The following is a 15795-nucleotide window of genomic DNA, read 5'->3' as shown; positions in this document are numbered from 1 at the left end:
TCTCCCACCCGTGCGCAGAGAGGCTCCGTACTCGACGCTTCTGAAGGACATTGTACTAACAACTGCGCTTGCCGAAAGTATCCTTAGGAACTGTCGGTGTTTGGCTTCTTCCGTATTTAGGAAACATCTCTTGAGGGGGTGGGGGGGGGGGGAGGGATGTTATATTTTTGTAGAGAGGGAGAGGAAGGGGAGAAGGAAGATCCTTTGGAGGGAAAAATACCGGGTAAATCGTCATCTTTCCCAAACTCGCTGCATGCAGCGATTAATTTACCTTTATCAACCTAAAAATAGATGATCCAATGTACTTTGTTTCCGACACTGCCCGCAGATGCAGCGCAACAGTGCTTTTAGAAACTAATCACTATATAACATCTGAAAACATAGATCTCGCGAACAACGAGTTTTCCGAAAAATAGTTTTCCATAAAGAAGCAGCTTACTTATTGATGATTCTTTTATACTGCTTCTTCTTCTTTTCTTTTCTTTTCTTTTTCTTTTTTTGAATAAGAGAATGAATCAATCCTCTCCCAGGAATTGATCCAGTTTGAATTTTTTTATCTTGGTGTAACAGTAAAGTGCATGTACGGAATTTGGGTATGTCTCTTGTTATTTTAAGGACGGAAATATAGCGCGAATAAGTAATGAATGATCATGAACATATTGTAAATTTCTTTGCGGTCGAACAATTTGGCAATATGTTTCCATACGCGATTATTTATCAAGTGGGGTATTCTTTAGAAAGATTTATCTACGCTATAACACTACTCTTTTGAGCATCTGCTAGACTTTAGCTAGACGTATATTGTTATACGTACATCGTCAAGCATTCCACGACTATCACGACGAATCAAACCGTATAACTGAGAAACATAGGCATAAAACGATGAGTAGTTCCCACGAGTTCTTGTTCGCAAGTAACCTCAGGTAGTTAAAACCTCTTTTGTGAACTGCTTTAAACTTTAATACACGGTATTTAGTTTATTCCGTAATTGTGTTAGGTAAAATGCGAAATGTTGAAAAGGCTAGTATTAAGGAAATTTGCGTTTGAAATGTTTGGCGCTAACTGTCCTAACTTGGCAATTGATTTGCATAATAGAAAGCTCTCGCGAATTTCAGCTGATGTTATTACCTAGAGAAATTCCGAACTTGAAATTCAACTTTCAGTAGATCACACTGGACCAATAGGACCTTTCTAAGGGCCTAAGCTTTAAATAGACGCGATTTAGTTTAATTCTGGATTTTTTTTTTTTTTTTTAATCGAGCCAGTTAATTAAAGTTGTTAACCTTCAGTTCGCGACTGATATCGTGTGTCATTTGAAGTGAGTATGTTACGTAGATTTTAGAATTTCTCAGAACGAAGCGTTGTGAGTTCGAGCTTAAAACTTGGCATGGTAAATGTTTAATACTGATAGTTTAAGGCTGTAAAGTAAGATAATCGAAAAATGAGGTACCAGACGCATTTTTATGCTGTTAAACATGACCTACGGTTTCCCGCTATTTTTAAAACGCTTCAGAGTGTGTTTTTAAAATTGTCTGGAAAACCATTAACACTGACATCTAGATTAGTTTAAAACGAAGAATGAATGAAAATGGATGTTCCACATTTGTGTGAAGTTTGAAGTCAGTTGAATTTATTTTAAGACCTTTGTAGCCCTTCGTCCTCGCACCTTATTTCGGTCATTTTATTACACGAAAAACCGCACTTTGTCCGCGCTTTCAAATTATTGCGAATCTCTAAACAATAAAAATTCGCTGGAACCTTTAAATAGGATTTTTTTAGAAATAGGTCACCTAAAGGTATCTTTGGGCCAAATATAAGCGATTTGCCAAATTGGTCGTTGACCGCGTTTCTCTATCCCAAAAGTCAGCCATTCAAATATCCCAGGGTTACTGTAGACGTTCAGACCTACTTCTTATTACAGCTGAGAATTCTAGCTCTGTGTTATCCTCCTGCGTATAACATATGTCTTAAATATATTTCCCCTTACCTATTGAAAGTATTACCTTTAGCTGGCTTTAGCTTGTATTATTATTGACCACGGAGTTAATACATAAATTTGGGCTCCCATAAAAAGCTAATCATTTCCTCGACACACGGCGATAACCCGTAAAAAAACTGAATTCACCAATATGCACGATCAAACAAATAAATTGAGCAAATTACATGCAAATTAACACATGCAATGGTCAAATAGCAAATCCTGTTCGTTTTTAAAAATTAAAACTCTCAAAGAAAGTTGGCCAAATAAAACTTAGTATTGATTATCATCAAATTGCATGTTCAGAAGGAACAGCGAATTTTCTCGAAGTTTTGCAGCCCTGCGTGAGAGGAGTAAGGCCCAGTTCAGACGCCGAACTTTCCATGAGCCGAACCAAATACATTGAACTAAGTACATGAAAAGTTCGGTGTCTGAATCAGGTAAGAACGGCTATTTGAATTTGGAACGGCCCTGCCGTTCTTCCCGCCTGGCTCAGCCGGGAATTTCGGCTTTGGAACGGCTTTGATTCAGACGTCGAACTTTTCATGAGCCGAACTTAATGCATAAATTATTATAACGTATTTTACAAGCAGTTTTCACTTTGCCTGGAAATCGCTGACATTTCGATGTGATTTGGTTTAAACTAAATAAAGTTCGGCGAATTAAGTTCTACGTCTGAATCAATAGGTGTACTTTTGATAATTTGAGTCGGTCCAAATTCGAATTAAGTTCGGCTCACGAAAAGTTCGGCGTCTGAACTGGGCCTAAGCAAATCCACAACGGCTTAACAAAAGAAGACGTCTTAGCAGTCTAACGAAGCAGCTACCACAATAAACACTGAGAAAAGCACAGAATTCGGCTTACAGTATTTACAAACACGGTTTGCTCAAAGATCGATCGAAGCATATATTGTGGAGGGAACTCTGGTTACATGAATTAAGAGTAGACATAATATTGGAGTCTTTTAGTATTCCATCTAGTCTGCTTCTATCCAGTCCTTTTAGAAACATGATTACATGGGTTGCTTTTCGCACATGAAAAACTGCTTGACATCGCGTTTTTTGTTTTTTATATATATTTTGAAAGACTCAAAAGACAACATATGTTTATATAAGCATTTAAGCAAGCTACAAAAGATTTAAAAGACATCACGCTGTAACTTGAAACCGTATTCACTTGCTCTTTAAATTCTCTCTTTCTTTAACTAAATTCATTCACCTTAGTAGTTGCATTGGTTTTATATTTATATCAGGTCAACCCTCTATTTAGCAGCCACCCGTTAAGAGGCCACCCCCATATTAAGCAGCCAGTAATCACAGTTCGAGATTTTGTTGTCACTAAGAAAATTACAACATAAAAGCCCCAAACGACCACCTCTATAGAGCGGCCACGGCTACCTTTTGGAATGAAAAGCGCCGGCAACTATACATTCAAATAACTGCTATGATTGATAACACACACTGCAGGATGATATATAGCCGTCTTATCCTAATTGTGGCTGTGCAAACATGTGACTGATGTTAATAAACATTTCAAAAAAGACGTCTTCATTACATATTTCAAGGGCACGAGCATGAATCGATCATATTTGCCATATGTCATAGCCATCCGTGGCCTTAATAAAATAACATTTTTTAAGAGTGGACTGGCTGCAACATCAGATTTCAGACTGTTTTCGTGAATAATGAGAAAAAACCGTCATCGATAACACGTGCCAAAATAAAAGTTTGAACAATTGAATTGTTAATTGCATTTACTGCAGACCTCTCTCTTCCTCACGCCAAAACTCTAAGATAAGAAAACTCCACAAAACCTGGCTTTGAAAACAAGTTTATTTTCACCAAAGTGCTCTTATTTGTATCTGTATACAACTGAGCCTAAAATTCAATCCTTGTAATGTCACCCCGCAACAAAAAACAAACCCTTGAATTGAAAGTATCTAATACTAATCCGAGTAAATGCCATTTATCTTCTTGTTGTCGTTCTGGCTTTTTATTAAGCCTTTACTTGGCCTGCGTCGGCAACGTAGAAGAGCGAGCTACAGCGTTCCCATGCAGTTTAACTTTGTTGTAATCCTTGTCATGGCTCAACATCTCAATGCGGTGGTCAATATAGCGATAGTCTGGCAGCTGAACAGCCTTCTTCGCTCTACAATGGAGCAAACGAACTCATGTGACAATGAGAATACCGTATTATGAGTGAAAACCCCTCACAATGATTGATGCCAGCTTCCGAAGTTTAATCGAATCACGAAAGGCAATCTTATTCCCTCCTAAATATGGTTGTGTTTTGTTACTGGATCTTAGCTTTGAGTTCCACGTAGTTTTGGTGTGGCATCCTATACAAATCCCCACTATAAATGACCAATAGAACCGAGCAAACGGAGCTAAGGTCACTGATTCTAATAATATATGCTTATGTCTTGATAACACGTTTCGTCGTTTATTTCTTATTCGGTGTCGCCAAATCCCTTAAACACATTAAAACATACTTGTAAGTACTTCTGAAGTCACACCGATAATGGCCGTCGCCTTCCAGCAACAAAGTCTGGTTAACATCACCATCGGGTACTCTATCACGTGCATACATTTTCTCAGTGGATGCTCCCATTTCAAGGTCTTCTTCTGCATAACTGGACCATTGGAAGGAAAGTTAAAACCATGAAATCGAATTTCATAGAAAAGTTAGTCGCCTTTTTATTCTGATAAAAGAGATGTCACACATACATACTCAGTAATGTTACAATGACCACTTAAAAAACAACAACAGCAAATCATTAAACTTGTAGTTCAAACCATTTCATAATGACACTCTTTCGAATAGTAAAACCATCACCACCACCACCACCACCAACAACAACAACAACAACAAAATGCAATATAGTACCAGTTGATCTTTGAATAAACTTCAAAAAATGATAATAAACAGATCAAAAACGGTGCTTAATGTAATACTGTGACAACTAAAACAAATCACTAGCTGGAACACAATACTATACTTTTAGCTCCGCAGGAGGCATATCGCTTACCTGATGTCGCTTGAGACAGTGCAAATGCCCCCGTCTTCGTAAGTCATGCTTCGTTCCCAGGAATACCCCTGCGGAAAAGTCTGCTCTAAATAGTCTGCTATACAATGTGGATATTTGGTGAATACCCTGTTGCCGTACTGGAATGCTGTTGTCAAGATGTCGTAAGCAGAAGGCAGAGGTCCGCCTTCTTTGACTGTAAGATCTATGGTCTGTGTTCCCCTAAAACACAATTTAACATGAAACCAACTTAGACGATTTTTTTTTTTTTTTCATTCATCTATGTAATGTAGTTTTACACAAAGCCCTGAGAAGTAATGTTAGCAGAAGTCTACTTGGTATAATCGACATGGCGAAAAGTACTTAGTAGATTTGGCCCCAATTAAATCAAACATTTGGCCCCAACTCAACAAGACATTGAGAGTCTGACCTGCAGCATTGAGAAACGTAGGATTGTTTATTTCTTGGTAAATCTGATGTGGTGGCTTCCTTTTCTCCTTGTCTTTCTCCTTATTTATCCAAATCAAAATCAAATAACAACTCTTTGTAAAATCTAGGAGGATTTCCACATCAAAACATTGTCTTAATTATCCATATTCGTTTGTATCGAGTTAAAGAAAAAAATGTATGTCTATAACCTTGGAGATAATAGGGAGTTTGTCGTTAGGGTCACTGTTTGCCCGTTCTTTTCACTAATGCGCACTTTTTCAGTGCCTACTTTGACATAAATGACAACCCAATGACCTCTGAAAGGAAAGAAAAGCTAATGAAAAAACTGCACATAAGAAACCAGACGAAAAACACGTAATGAGCTAGAATTGGGAACTTAACACGAACGGTGGTAATAACCACGCCATAGAGGGTGTGTCCTTCAATCTAATATAATCCCGCACTGAACTGAATGCAATGTTTGTTTTCAGGTAAAGTTTGTGTGGCTTAGTAATACGTAGCAAATTTAGAGTCCTTTTAGCCTCTCAGATCAATTCTTGTTTAATTTCTAAGCAAAATCTATTAAAATTCTTGATTTCACTATGTTCTTAGTTCGTCGCCTTAACAGCCGTACGATCAAACGAAGGAAAGTTAGACCCCGTATCTGCTGTTATAGCATGCAGAAGAACGGTTTTAGGCGAATTTCTGTAGTAAATCTCGCTTATTGGAAAAGCCTGGGAAAAACATCTCTTACCTTGATTTAAGCACTGTTTAGTTTTACGATGCGACCGTAAAACTGAAGACAACGAATAGACCTTTTCTTTTTACTCAAAAGGCCTGCCTTTTCCTTCTCCTTCAATAACGAACTTGTGCCCATTTACAGCGCCTTCCAAACGCATGTTGATCTTCATGTCTGGTTTAATCACGCTCTGTGGAATGAGATTGGGTTGCATGAGTCTGAGATCAGTAATCAATTAATAACAAATAGTAGAGTAAATTCATCAGTGAAGAACAGATTTAAGACGGAATCCATTAGAAGTTCGAGTAACAAGTGGACAAAAACCTAGTACCAAGATTATTTACATCGTATTGCAAACTTCTGTGCGACTGTTTTAAATATCCTCTAAAAAAAATCATTTCTAGCAACACCAAACGTCGAAAACGAGTGTTGAACTTCGTATGAAACACTTGGAAGTAGTCAATAGCGCTGATAGGGGCAGTAACCAATCAGGAGCCAGGGATTGTACCACGTGACCATGATTTTCCCATACATTCTCTTAAATTTGTAAATCCAAGATGGCCCCTTGGTGGGCAGAAAATGGCGCCCGTGACGTCACAGGTCACGCACATGCCCAAATAAGGAGATAGACAGGAAGTGAGTTTCAAAATTGATTTTTATTGATTACAGGAAGTAAAAATTACAATGGTGTGTATCCGTACGGAAACGACATGAAAGTGTTCGTGTCGACGACGCGTTTGTCGAAGACGAGTCCGTAGCGTTTAGTCCGTGTGATGACTCTGAGATGTTTGGTGGCTGGGTTTCTCCAGGAGAAGTTGGGGTTGACGACGTTGATGTTGCGTCGTTCATCCTCGAGAGGTTGTGTGAGTTCGTCGAGTAGATTTTGTCGCGTGACGTCATAATTGAGTTGGCGTGATCCTCGTACATTGAGTGAGAAGCCTCTGACTTTGCAGCAGACTTTACCTTGGTGGGTTCTGTAACCGTAATTTTTGGGTCCAGCGGCAGTGAAATCGGTGATGAAATCGTCGTCGTCGAGTTCGTTGGTCATCTCGCCCAGGTAATCGCCTAGCGGGACATCGGTTTGGCCTGGTTTGTGCGAGTAGATGACGGAATCGGTGTCAAAGTAGAGAACTTGTTGTTTTAACAGTTCCAGGTAGCTGTATAATTTGAGCCGAGCCCAGCAGGTGGTGAAAGCGGCGACGAAGATGTTGATTCGTCCGTTGTCGGGTTGGTTGTCTTTGAGTTCGGTGTGGACGACTTCTAGGGCTTCGTCGTTGGCGATTCTGACTTGTCGTATGTCGTTGAAGGGATTGGAAACGAGGTCGAAGAGTTGCGTGGCGTTGTAGACGACTTGGGTAGTGGGTTTGTGTAGATTTTCGCCGAACTTGCCCCAGAAGGAGTTGAGCATGAGTTTGGCGGTGGCTTTGCGTCCTGGATTTTTCTGGATCATGGTCGGATCGAGAGCGATGCCTTCTTTCTGTTGGTATTGTTGCACGTACCGTGCCTTGTCTTCTGGGGTGTTACACCAGTTAGGGTAGCCAGCGGATTCCTGTTTAATTTTTAGCCAGGTGTTCACGTAATCGGCGAAGAGTCCTTTACGACGTTGTTCTGGCGGGAAATGGTGGACTTCGTGTATTTTGTTGAGCGTGTATCCCATGGCAACGGCTTTCTGGATTTCGGGTGTGCATCAGGTCCCTCGTAGCGTAAGTTGCTCGGCCGTGTGAGGGCAGTGATGCGATTTCTCTAGGAGGGTCTTGGTCATTTCGTGTTCCACACACGATCGGCAGAGTGGGAAGGTGAGTTTACCTCCGTGTCGAAAAGGTAGAACGGGATGGTAAAGTTCGTGAGGCGGCAGTATGTCCACTTTGGCCATACCGAAGTAGTGGTGTATGTCTTGATCTTGGGGGTTGACGATGACTTGCGGGTGTCCTATGGGGTATTCGCCTTCCTTGTTGGCCCATGGGTAGAGCAAGGTTACGTCGACGTACTTGGTTTGTTCTCCTTGGGCCACATTGGTCACGTGATGCAGTTTGACAGCGTTCGTGCGCCCTCCGAAGAAGGCTTCTCTGGGTTCGAGCGGTTCGACGATTTGGAACGTGTCTAGAAACTTTCGGAGATCTGAGTCGGTTTTGACCTCTAGGTCCCAGTCGCATTCCCACTTGACGCAGAGCTGGTAGCCTTGGCGACTGAGAAGGTCGTGTTTACGGAGTGTGGACTCGTAGACTTCGTGTAGGGTGCGATCGGTGTGACAAATGGGATATCTGTCTCGTTTTCGAGGGAAACAGCGAGGACATCCGTGCCATAGACATCCGTGGAATTCGTAGACGGTTCGAGTGGTTGGATCGTATCCGTCCACGAGTTGATTGGCTAGTCGGACTTCACCTCCGTTTCGTACGGTGTGGATACGATCGCCTTGGTCGGGGTGTTGCAACAAGTGTTCTTGCCAGGCTAGCCATTTCAGGGCTTTGACGGACTGATTGGATCGGGCGCCGTGCCATCCTCGAGGTGGTCTGGATGCGATGGTGTTGGGCGGAACGAGTTTCTTGCGCCAGAATCGGTTGCAGGCGGAGGCGATGGTGACGCATTTCTCCATGGGGTCAAAGTCCGCTTTTTGTTTGAATTCTTGCCGGAACTTTTGACAGCCTGCTTTGAGGAGTTTGACATCCGACTCGCAGTAGGCTTCCATTTCTTGCCTTAGTACGAAATGGTAGTTGTCGTTGACTTTCTCTTGGTACCACTGTTCGAATTCGGCTTTCTTTTTGGCGGACATGCCGTCGGGATCGTACATGTCTCGCGGCGGCATGGGTCCTTCGTACTCTTGGTTTTCTAGGGTGTTGAATTTGTGCGGGAAGAATCCCTTGCAGAGTTCGTGGATTCCAAAGGTGGCTGGAAAGTTGGCCAGCGGGAACGGGAGAAAGCATAGGGAATCTTTGAAAGTCAGTCTGTCGGATCTCAGGGACAGTATCTTGGTGCCTACGGTGATCTGATCCGTGACTTCTCGATGCGTGGCGTAACAGTGTTGCAAGATAAACATCCCGTCGTAGCCTTTGAGATTGTGAAAGAGGACGATGACGTCCCGATCGTCTCCGTCCACGTCGACGGCGAGGGATTCGAGGTGGTCGAACATGTCGGCGGTGCAGTTGGGACCGTAGAAGGAGCAGAATTGGTCCTCTTCATCGTCTTCTAGGCAGAGTAGAATGGGTGTCTGATTCCCTTCGGCGTCGGTGATGGCTTCGTAGTCGCAGTACACTTGAAGGGGTGGATCTCTGTCCACCAGGACGCGTGTGTCCGGATCATTGGGTTCGGGTTCTTCGAAGGGTCGACCTTTGACTTCGTCACGTGACACGCGTTTCTTTTTGGGCTCGTCTTCGTCTTCGGGGATGCGTTGGATGTAACATCGGTGCGTCGACAGAAAGACTTTCTTTTCGCAGATGTGGCATTCACCCCATTCGCACTTGTGATCGGGGGCACGATGGTCACCTCCTCGTCCAGTCCTCTGTTTTGGTTCGTAGACGTGGCAACAGTCTGGGCACTTTTTGTAAGTGTCGCAGATGGATGGGATGTTGAGGCTCCGCCGTTGCAGGTGGTAGTTGTAGCATTGGGCTCCGAAGAATTTTCTGTAGCACAATCGGCAGATGGAGGTGGGTTCGGGAAACTTGCCGCGTGCTAGGGGTCGTTTGGCTTCGATGAAATCGTGGCAGTCCTTTCGTTTGCAGGCGGGGCACCATTTACCGTGGCAGGGATGACGTTGAAAGTTGTCGTGATCGTAGCCTCGATTGCATTCGTCGCAGAAGTAGGATTTGTTGAGGAATCCACTGAACGAGTTACATCCGTCGTAATGACTGTCTTCTTTGACGAGACGAATGATCTTGTCCGAGGGTTCGGGTCCCGCGTAGATGAGCATGTGGGGTGGATCGATGGAAAGGACTTTGAGTTGGTAGCCAGGTAATGCGGCCTGAAACTGTTGCAGTTCTGGAATGCCGCAAGGTCCTTCGGGGACGTTGGCTAGCCGGTGGAGTTCTTTGGCCAATCGCTCTTGGACGGGCAGCCCTTGTTTCAGATTGTGGTAATCGGGGTCACGCGAATTTCCGTTCGCATCTACCAGGGCTTTCATGGTGACGATGGCGCGAGCGCAACATAGATTGTCTTTGTTTTTGATGGTCACGCGCGACCGTTTGACGATTCCCCGTACGGCTGCACAACTCGGTTTGTATCGTTTTCCGTTCCCACGCCCACGACCTGGGGTGCGTATGAAGGTGGTTTCCATGGTGAACGTGTCGTCGGGGGTGAATTCTTCGTTGGAGTTGAGTTTGGCCGCGAGAGACTGGAGATAAGTGTCTAGTCTTTCACTCCCTTCTTCGAATTCGCGGACGGTGAAGGTGGTGGATTGAAAGGCGTGCGTGAAGGCACTGGACTGCATGGTGATATGGACCGTGGAGTCGGGTGTCAGGGTAGAATCCTGAGCGATTTGTTGCTCGATGGATCGTTGAAGGGCGTGAGTCAATTCTTGGCCTAGATTGTCCCTGGGAGTCACGTCTCTGTGTTGTCTGAGCGTGGCTTCGAATCGTTGTTTGTTGAGGACGTTTCTCCAGTTACGTCGAGCGCCTACGGGTCTTAATTCAAATTCTAGGAGGGGTCTTGTACTACCACCTCCTGTTTGGATCATCACTCGGTCGAGAGCCGGATCAAAGATCCAGTCATCGTCATCGTCGAATGGGAAGGCTTCGTCGTGGGTCCGTCTGTTCTGTGAAAAGACATGAATGAGACAAATGTTACGAACGTCGCTTTTTTATTCAACATCAACATCAGCGTCCTCAAAGGGACCGAACAGGGACGCTTTTTTACGTTCTAAGTTATGGAACACGTTTATGAAACTGTATCCTAGATAGACTTTCTTTTTCCTGTTACTAAGATTGATGTAATAACCATAGAAAGCCGTGAAATAAGATCTGCCTCCGTAATTTGATCGAAGTGTATATCTCTGTTTTTTGATTTGTATGTGTCCGTAGCCCCATTGTCTTTTCAGTTCGGCATAATCCAAGATTCTTCTGTGAAGTCGACTCAATTGTTTATTGTTTCTGCGGTCGAATATGTGTTGCCAGGTTGCTAGGCAAAGTATGTAACACTTTAGTTCTTCTGGTAGCCTGTCCCAGTGACTCTGTAAGAACCAATCATACGTCATCTGAGAACGCATACGCTTTTTTGTCATTTACATCACGGAGTGCGTCTTTGAAATTATATCCTAAAAAGACTTTCTTTTTGTGGTTATGAATGTCTACGTAATGACCGTGGATGGTCATGTGATCAGGCATGAATCGCCCGTACATCTCATTACAAGCGATAAAATCACATTTTTTGGTTCTTAATTCTATGTGTCGTAACCCCATTGTATTTTCAGTATATCGTAATCTGAAATTTCTTCGTGAAGTTTAATCAATGTTTCATTGTTCCTTCGATCGCGTATGTACTGCCAGGTTGCCAAGTCGATCACATAGCATTGTATTTCTTGAGGTAGTCGGTCCCAGTGACTCTAAAAGAGTGAAAGTCTCTTAACGTCATTGATTCTGTAGTAAGCACCATTAAAACTGTATCCTAAAAATATTTCTCGCTGGACATTTTGGGCGTCTCTGTATAAACCCGACACGATCATATGCTTTTTTTGATGTGTCCCTGGAACCAATCCTTGGGGGCAAAACTTCAGTTTACATGTTTCTAGCTTGACTTTGAGTCCCCCTAGTCCCCATTTAGCTTGGACTTTAGCAAAGGCTCGTATCTCGTTACAAAGCTCTCTCCACGATTCACGTTCGCGCCTCTCGATGAGGGACTGGGATTCTCTGAGATGAAGGATATAGGTCTGTATCTCATGGGGGAGACAATCCCAGTAACTCTGTGAACAAAGGCGTGGCAAAAAAGATGTCGTCAGTTGTCTAGGGAAGCCACGAACGCAGTTAGATAACACGGTGTGTTACAGATCGTGCAGTACAACTTTTCATGTGTCACCCCCTTGTTCATCAACTGATCATCGAGTGTCCTGACGAAGCAATCGTAATGCACGTAGTAACGACAGCACTTGGTACGAGCACAGGTTTCGGTTCTAAGGATGACTTTCTTACATAGGGTGCACGTTATACTCACTGCTTCATGTTGATCCATCTGTTGGTTCATCTCCTCGTCGGTCAGCTCCTGTGCCATGATTTTTTCAGCGCTCGATACAAGTCAAAAACTCAGAGTGACGTGAACGGTTCGAACCGATCTTTTTATACTTACGGTCAAAACTGGATCCCAGGTTGCACTCGACCTGGACCCAGTCTCCGACCGTGAGGTGGGGATACCCCCTATCCCCCGGGTCTGCCCTGTACACGTGATGTCGGCTTTTTCGTTTGATTGGTGCATGATTGACATAAAGCGAGGTGCGCGTTTGGCATTTTTCGGTTTTTGGTGATGGAGACTGAATCTGGGTACGTCAGTCGCCGCCGAACTCGAAGTCAGTCCCCCGAAGGATCACCGAGACGAGTTCGTCGGCGCCGTCGTGCTCGATCACACGATGACGATGAACCACCGAGACGCAGTCGTCGCCTTCAGGGTCGTCTACCCGAAGAAACACCGATTCAACAAGTGTGTTTTATTTGTCAGAGAGATATTCACATTGATTCTCTGGCATCGTGCCAACGTACTCCTTGCTGCGGTGTGTTCATGCATCGGCGATGCTACCAGGAGATGGAGAGACGGGTTATGACCTGCGGCAACTGCCGACGCGTGATCGACGATATTCAGCCTGAGGTCGTGTTGGAAACCGACGAGGAAATGGAGGAAGACGATTATGAGGAGCCCCAGTTAACGACAGGTTCGGATGATCGTTTAGTTAGAATGGATAGAGAGTTGGAGCGATATCGTAGTGAAGGTAGACCTTATCACTGCCATCACGAGGGATCGTATCTGTGGAATGATTTGCCGTATGCCATTGACCCAGGCATTTGGACACGTTATTATACCTTTATCAGAAATTTCGTGACTCTGTATCGGGATCGAGACCTGTACATTCACGGTTGTGTGCGTCTCCCCGTGGAACCGACCCGAGAGATTAGAAGTTATCTGTACCGTCTGTTCATTTACAACACTCCATACTATACGTATAACTTGATCCGAATTCAAAGGTTCAGACTCTACTTTAGACGCGTGGAGGGACAAAGGGATATTGAGATTCGAGAGCTGTGTCTCTTACCCTTTCCCGGTGGCCCCTCGTTTTACAACGAGGACGGACTATGGACCTGACACTGTCTTTTTTTCATTTTCGCAGTGGACTCTCATCGCAGAATGATTCATGACCACATTGCTAATATGAGGGACCTTGGAAAACCCTTCGAGACGCACAATTCCTTGACGCGTTCCTGGAATCATTTGCCTTATCCCATTCCCGTCACGGTGTGGTTCCAGTACTACCGCGAGATGGAGAACTTTGCACGATCTTCGGAGTTTCGAAGTCCCATGTACATTCACGGCACCGTGTTCTTTCCCCTCAATGTCATTTCGTACGATCATATACGCATGGAGGTGTATCGCATGTTTTATTTCAACACCCCTTTCGTAGTGTTCGAATTCACTTCCAGAATTAGGTTTAGGTTGTTATTCATATCTTCGTCGACGTTCGGGGACCAAATAAGGTTCGAACGTTTGTTTGTGACATCGAATGCCTCGGATACTCTGTACCACAATGGCATGGCGTGCGAGACTTGAAGAAAAACAAAAGAGACTTTTTTGAAAAACAACAAAGAGTGTAATTTAATGATTACAACATCAACAATAAAGTTTACAATTTCCAACGTTTTTTCTTGTCTTAGGTAATGTCATATTTCAGTCCCTTTCTCCAAGGTTCGAAATCTTCCCATCCTTCTTGTAACTTTTCTGCTTCTGTCTTCTTGGCCTTCTTGTACGTCTTGCCCTTGGTTTTGCCTTTGGGACTGTAACCACCGTCGTCGTCTATGTATTTCTCGGCGACACCGATGGATCTTAAGAACTCTTTTTGCGATTCGGTCATGAGTTTACCTGGGGCTGATTTGGCAGTTGGTTTGGGTGGAACGGGTGGCTTCTTGCTTATGGATGGTTTTTTAAATTCCTTTTTGAAACCTGACGTGGAAGGTGTAGCGGGTTCTTGTTTGATGACCACGGGGGCTGCGGGGGGCTGGTTGACTCCCTTGATGATCTGTTTCAACAGACGTTCGACAGGTGCGTCGGCCATGCCTTCGGGTTCTACCGTTCCTTGGTACGTGGGAGTGCCGCGTATACCCGTCCGTATACGTTTCACTAGTTTGACTTCTTCGTTTGCCATGGGTTTGGTCATCTTGACGGCCATGCTGGCGGGGATACGTTTGTCTTTCAGGATGAGATCTTCTTCGGCGGCCAAACGTCCCGCTTTGTTCAACAAGGCGCTCTGGGTGATCTTACCCTTGTAATAATCTTACAAACGATTGAATTCTTGAACGGGTACCATCATGACTTCGTTCATGCCTTCTGCTGACTCAGGGTCGTGTCAGGAAACTCGGACAATTCTCTCAAGGCCGTCTCGTAACAGTCTTGCCAGTACCGTATGGATTCGTCTTTCTTTTCCAACTCGAGTTCAAGACTTTGAACGGTTCGCTTGCCTTTACCACACTCCCTACACAACTCGATGCACCCACCGGGCGCTGTGGTATCTCGTTTCGTTTGACAGGTTTGGCAGAAGTCACCGAACTTTAAAGCCATGTATTCTTGATACAGGTCGTGGTACCTCTTGTTCAAGTACTCGTACGAGTCTTTCCATCGGGCTTCGCGACGATTGGCGTCTTGCAACAACTGCACGAGTTTAGGAATGGTATTGGACTCGTCTTCTCTCGGCGGGAAATTGGGTATGACGTCGATCCCCTCCAAAGGGTAACCGTCTTCGCTGCGTCCTTTCACCGTACACAACATGCTTTGAAACAACCGTGTAATCCGCTCCAGAACCCTGCTCCGTTCTGACTCAGGAGATGCTCTCTTCGACGCTTGAGAGAGTTTTTGCGTCTACCCACTTCGCGCAGAACCTTTTTATGTCTTTTCAGTTTCCCATAAGTCGTTGCGTTGATGGGGATCCTCTTTTTCAGCAAATTGAGAACCATCTCGCTGATGGCGTTGATCTGATCTCTGTCGGCGTAATGCAACATCCGTTGACGTTTTCTCTGATTGGCTTCTTTCAGGACGCTCGTCAAGAAACGACGTTGTCGTCGCAACCGCTTCATCGTTCACGTCTAACGTCCGGTTGGTTCGTCCCGCTCTTTTATTCACAAGTCTTGGAGAATGCCCAACACCGTCTTGGCCACGGTGCTGACAATTTTACCAAGACCCTTTCCCCTTTGGACCCTCCTTCTTCCTACTCCTACTCGACGTAATCCCACTCGCCGTCTCCTTCGCCTTCTCACCACCATGACGTGTTCTTACACGCACGCACTTTTCCACTAGAATGACGTAGGCATGTGATCACGTGTCCTTTTTATAGAGGCACGTCTGAACGTTTCAGGGAATCCAATTATTGTGGCCTCATTCTTCTTTGAACATCTGAATACAACTTCCATGCTTTTTTCAAATTGCCAAAAAACCCTTTTCCCGTTTGGA

General features: G+C 44.3%; 3 protein-coding genes across 3 annotated transcripts; 1 reads left to right on the top strand and 2 right to left on the bottom strand.

The window, feature by feature from the left end:
* Positions 1-3981: 3981 nt before the first annotated feature.
* LOC149113299 (GFP-like fluorescent chromoprotein cFP484) lies at positions 3982-7219 on the bottom strand. Its single transcript, XM_089288508.1, has 5 exons — positions 7097-7219; positions 6261-6361; positions 5007-5225; positions 4470-4610; positions 3982-4126 (listed from the first exon to the last, which is right to left on the bottom strand). Exons 1-5 carry the CDS (start codon positions 7217-7219, stop codon positions 3982-3984), a joined length of 729 nt encoding a protein of 242 aa, XP_089144634.1.
* Positions 7220-7850: 631 nt separating this feature from the next.
* On the bottom strand, positions 7851-11558 carry LOC149113298 (uncharacterized). The gene is made up of 2 exons (XM_089288507.1): positions 11368-11558; positions 7851-10955 (listed from the first exon to the last, which is right to left on the bottom strand). The coding sequence occupies exons 1-2, from the start codon at positions 11556-11558 to the stop codon at positions 7859-7861; spliced, it is 3288 nt and encodes a 1095-aa protein (XP_089144633.1). The 3' UTR covers positions 7851-7858.
* A 996-nt stretch (positions 11559-12554) lies between these two features.
* On the top strand, positions 12555-13586 carry LOC149113297 (uncharacterized). Its single transcript, XM_089288184.1, has one exon. It carries the CDS (start codon positions 12613-12615, stop codon positions 13441-13443), a length of 831 nt encoding a protein of 276 aa, XP_089144310.1. The 5' UTR covers positions 12555-12612; the 3' UTR covers positions 13444-13586.
* The last annotated feature ends 2209 nt before the right edge of the window (positions 13587-15795 follow it).

The sequence above is a fragment of the Orbicella faveolata genome, unplaced genomic scaffold, assembly GCF_042242905.1.
Source record: "Orbicella faveolata isolate gen_17 unplaced genomic scaffold, um_ofav_v1 contig_15, whole genome shotgun sequence".
Taxonomy (NCBI): Eukaryota; Metazoa; Cnidaria; class Anthozoa; order Scleractinia; family Merulinidae; genus Orbicella; species Orbicella faveolata.
This window is presented reverse-complemented; position numbering and strand designations above follow the sequence as displayed.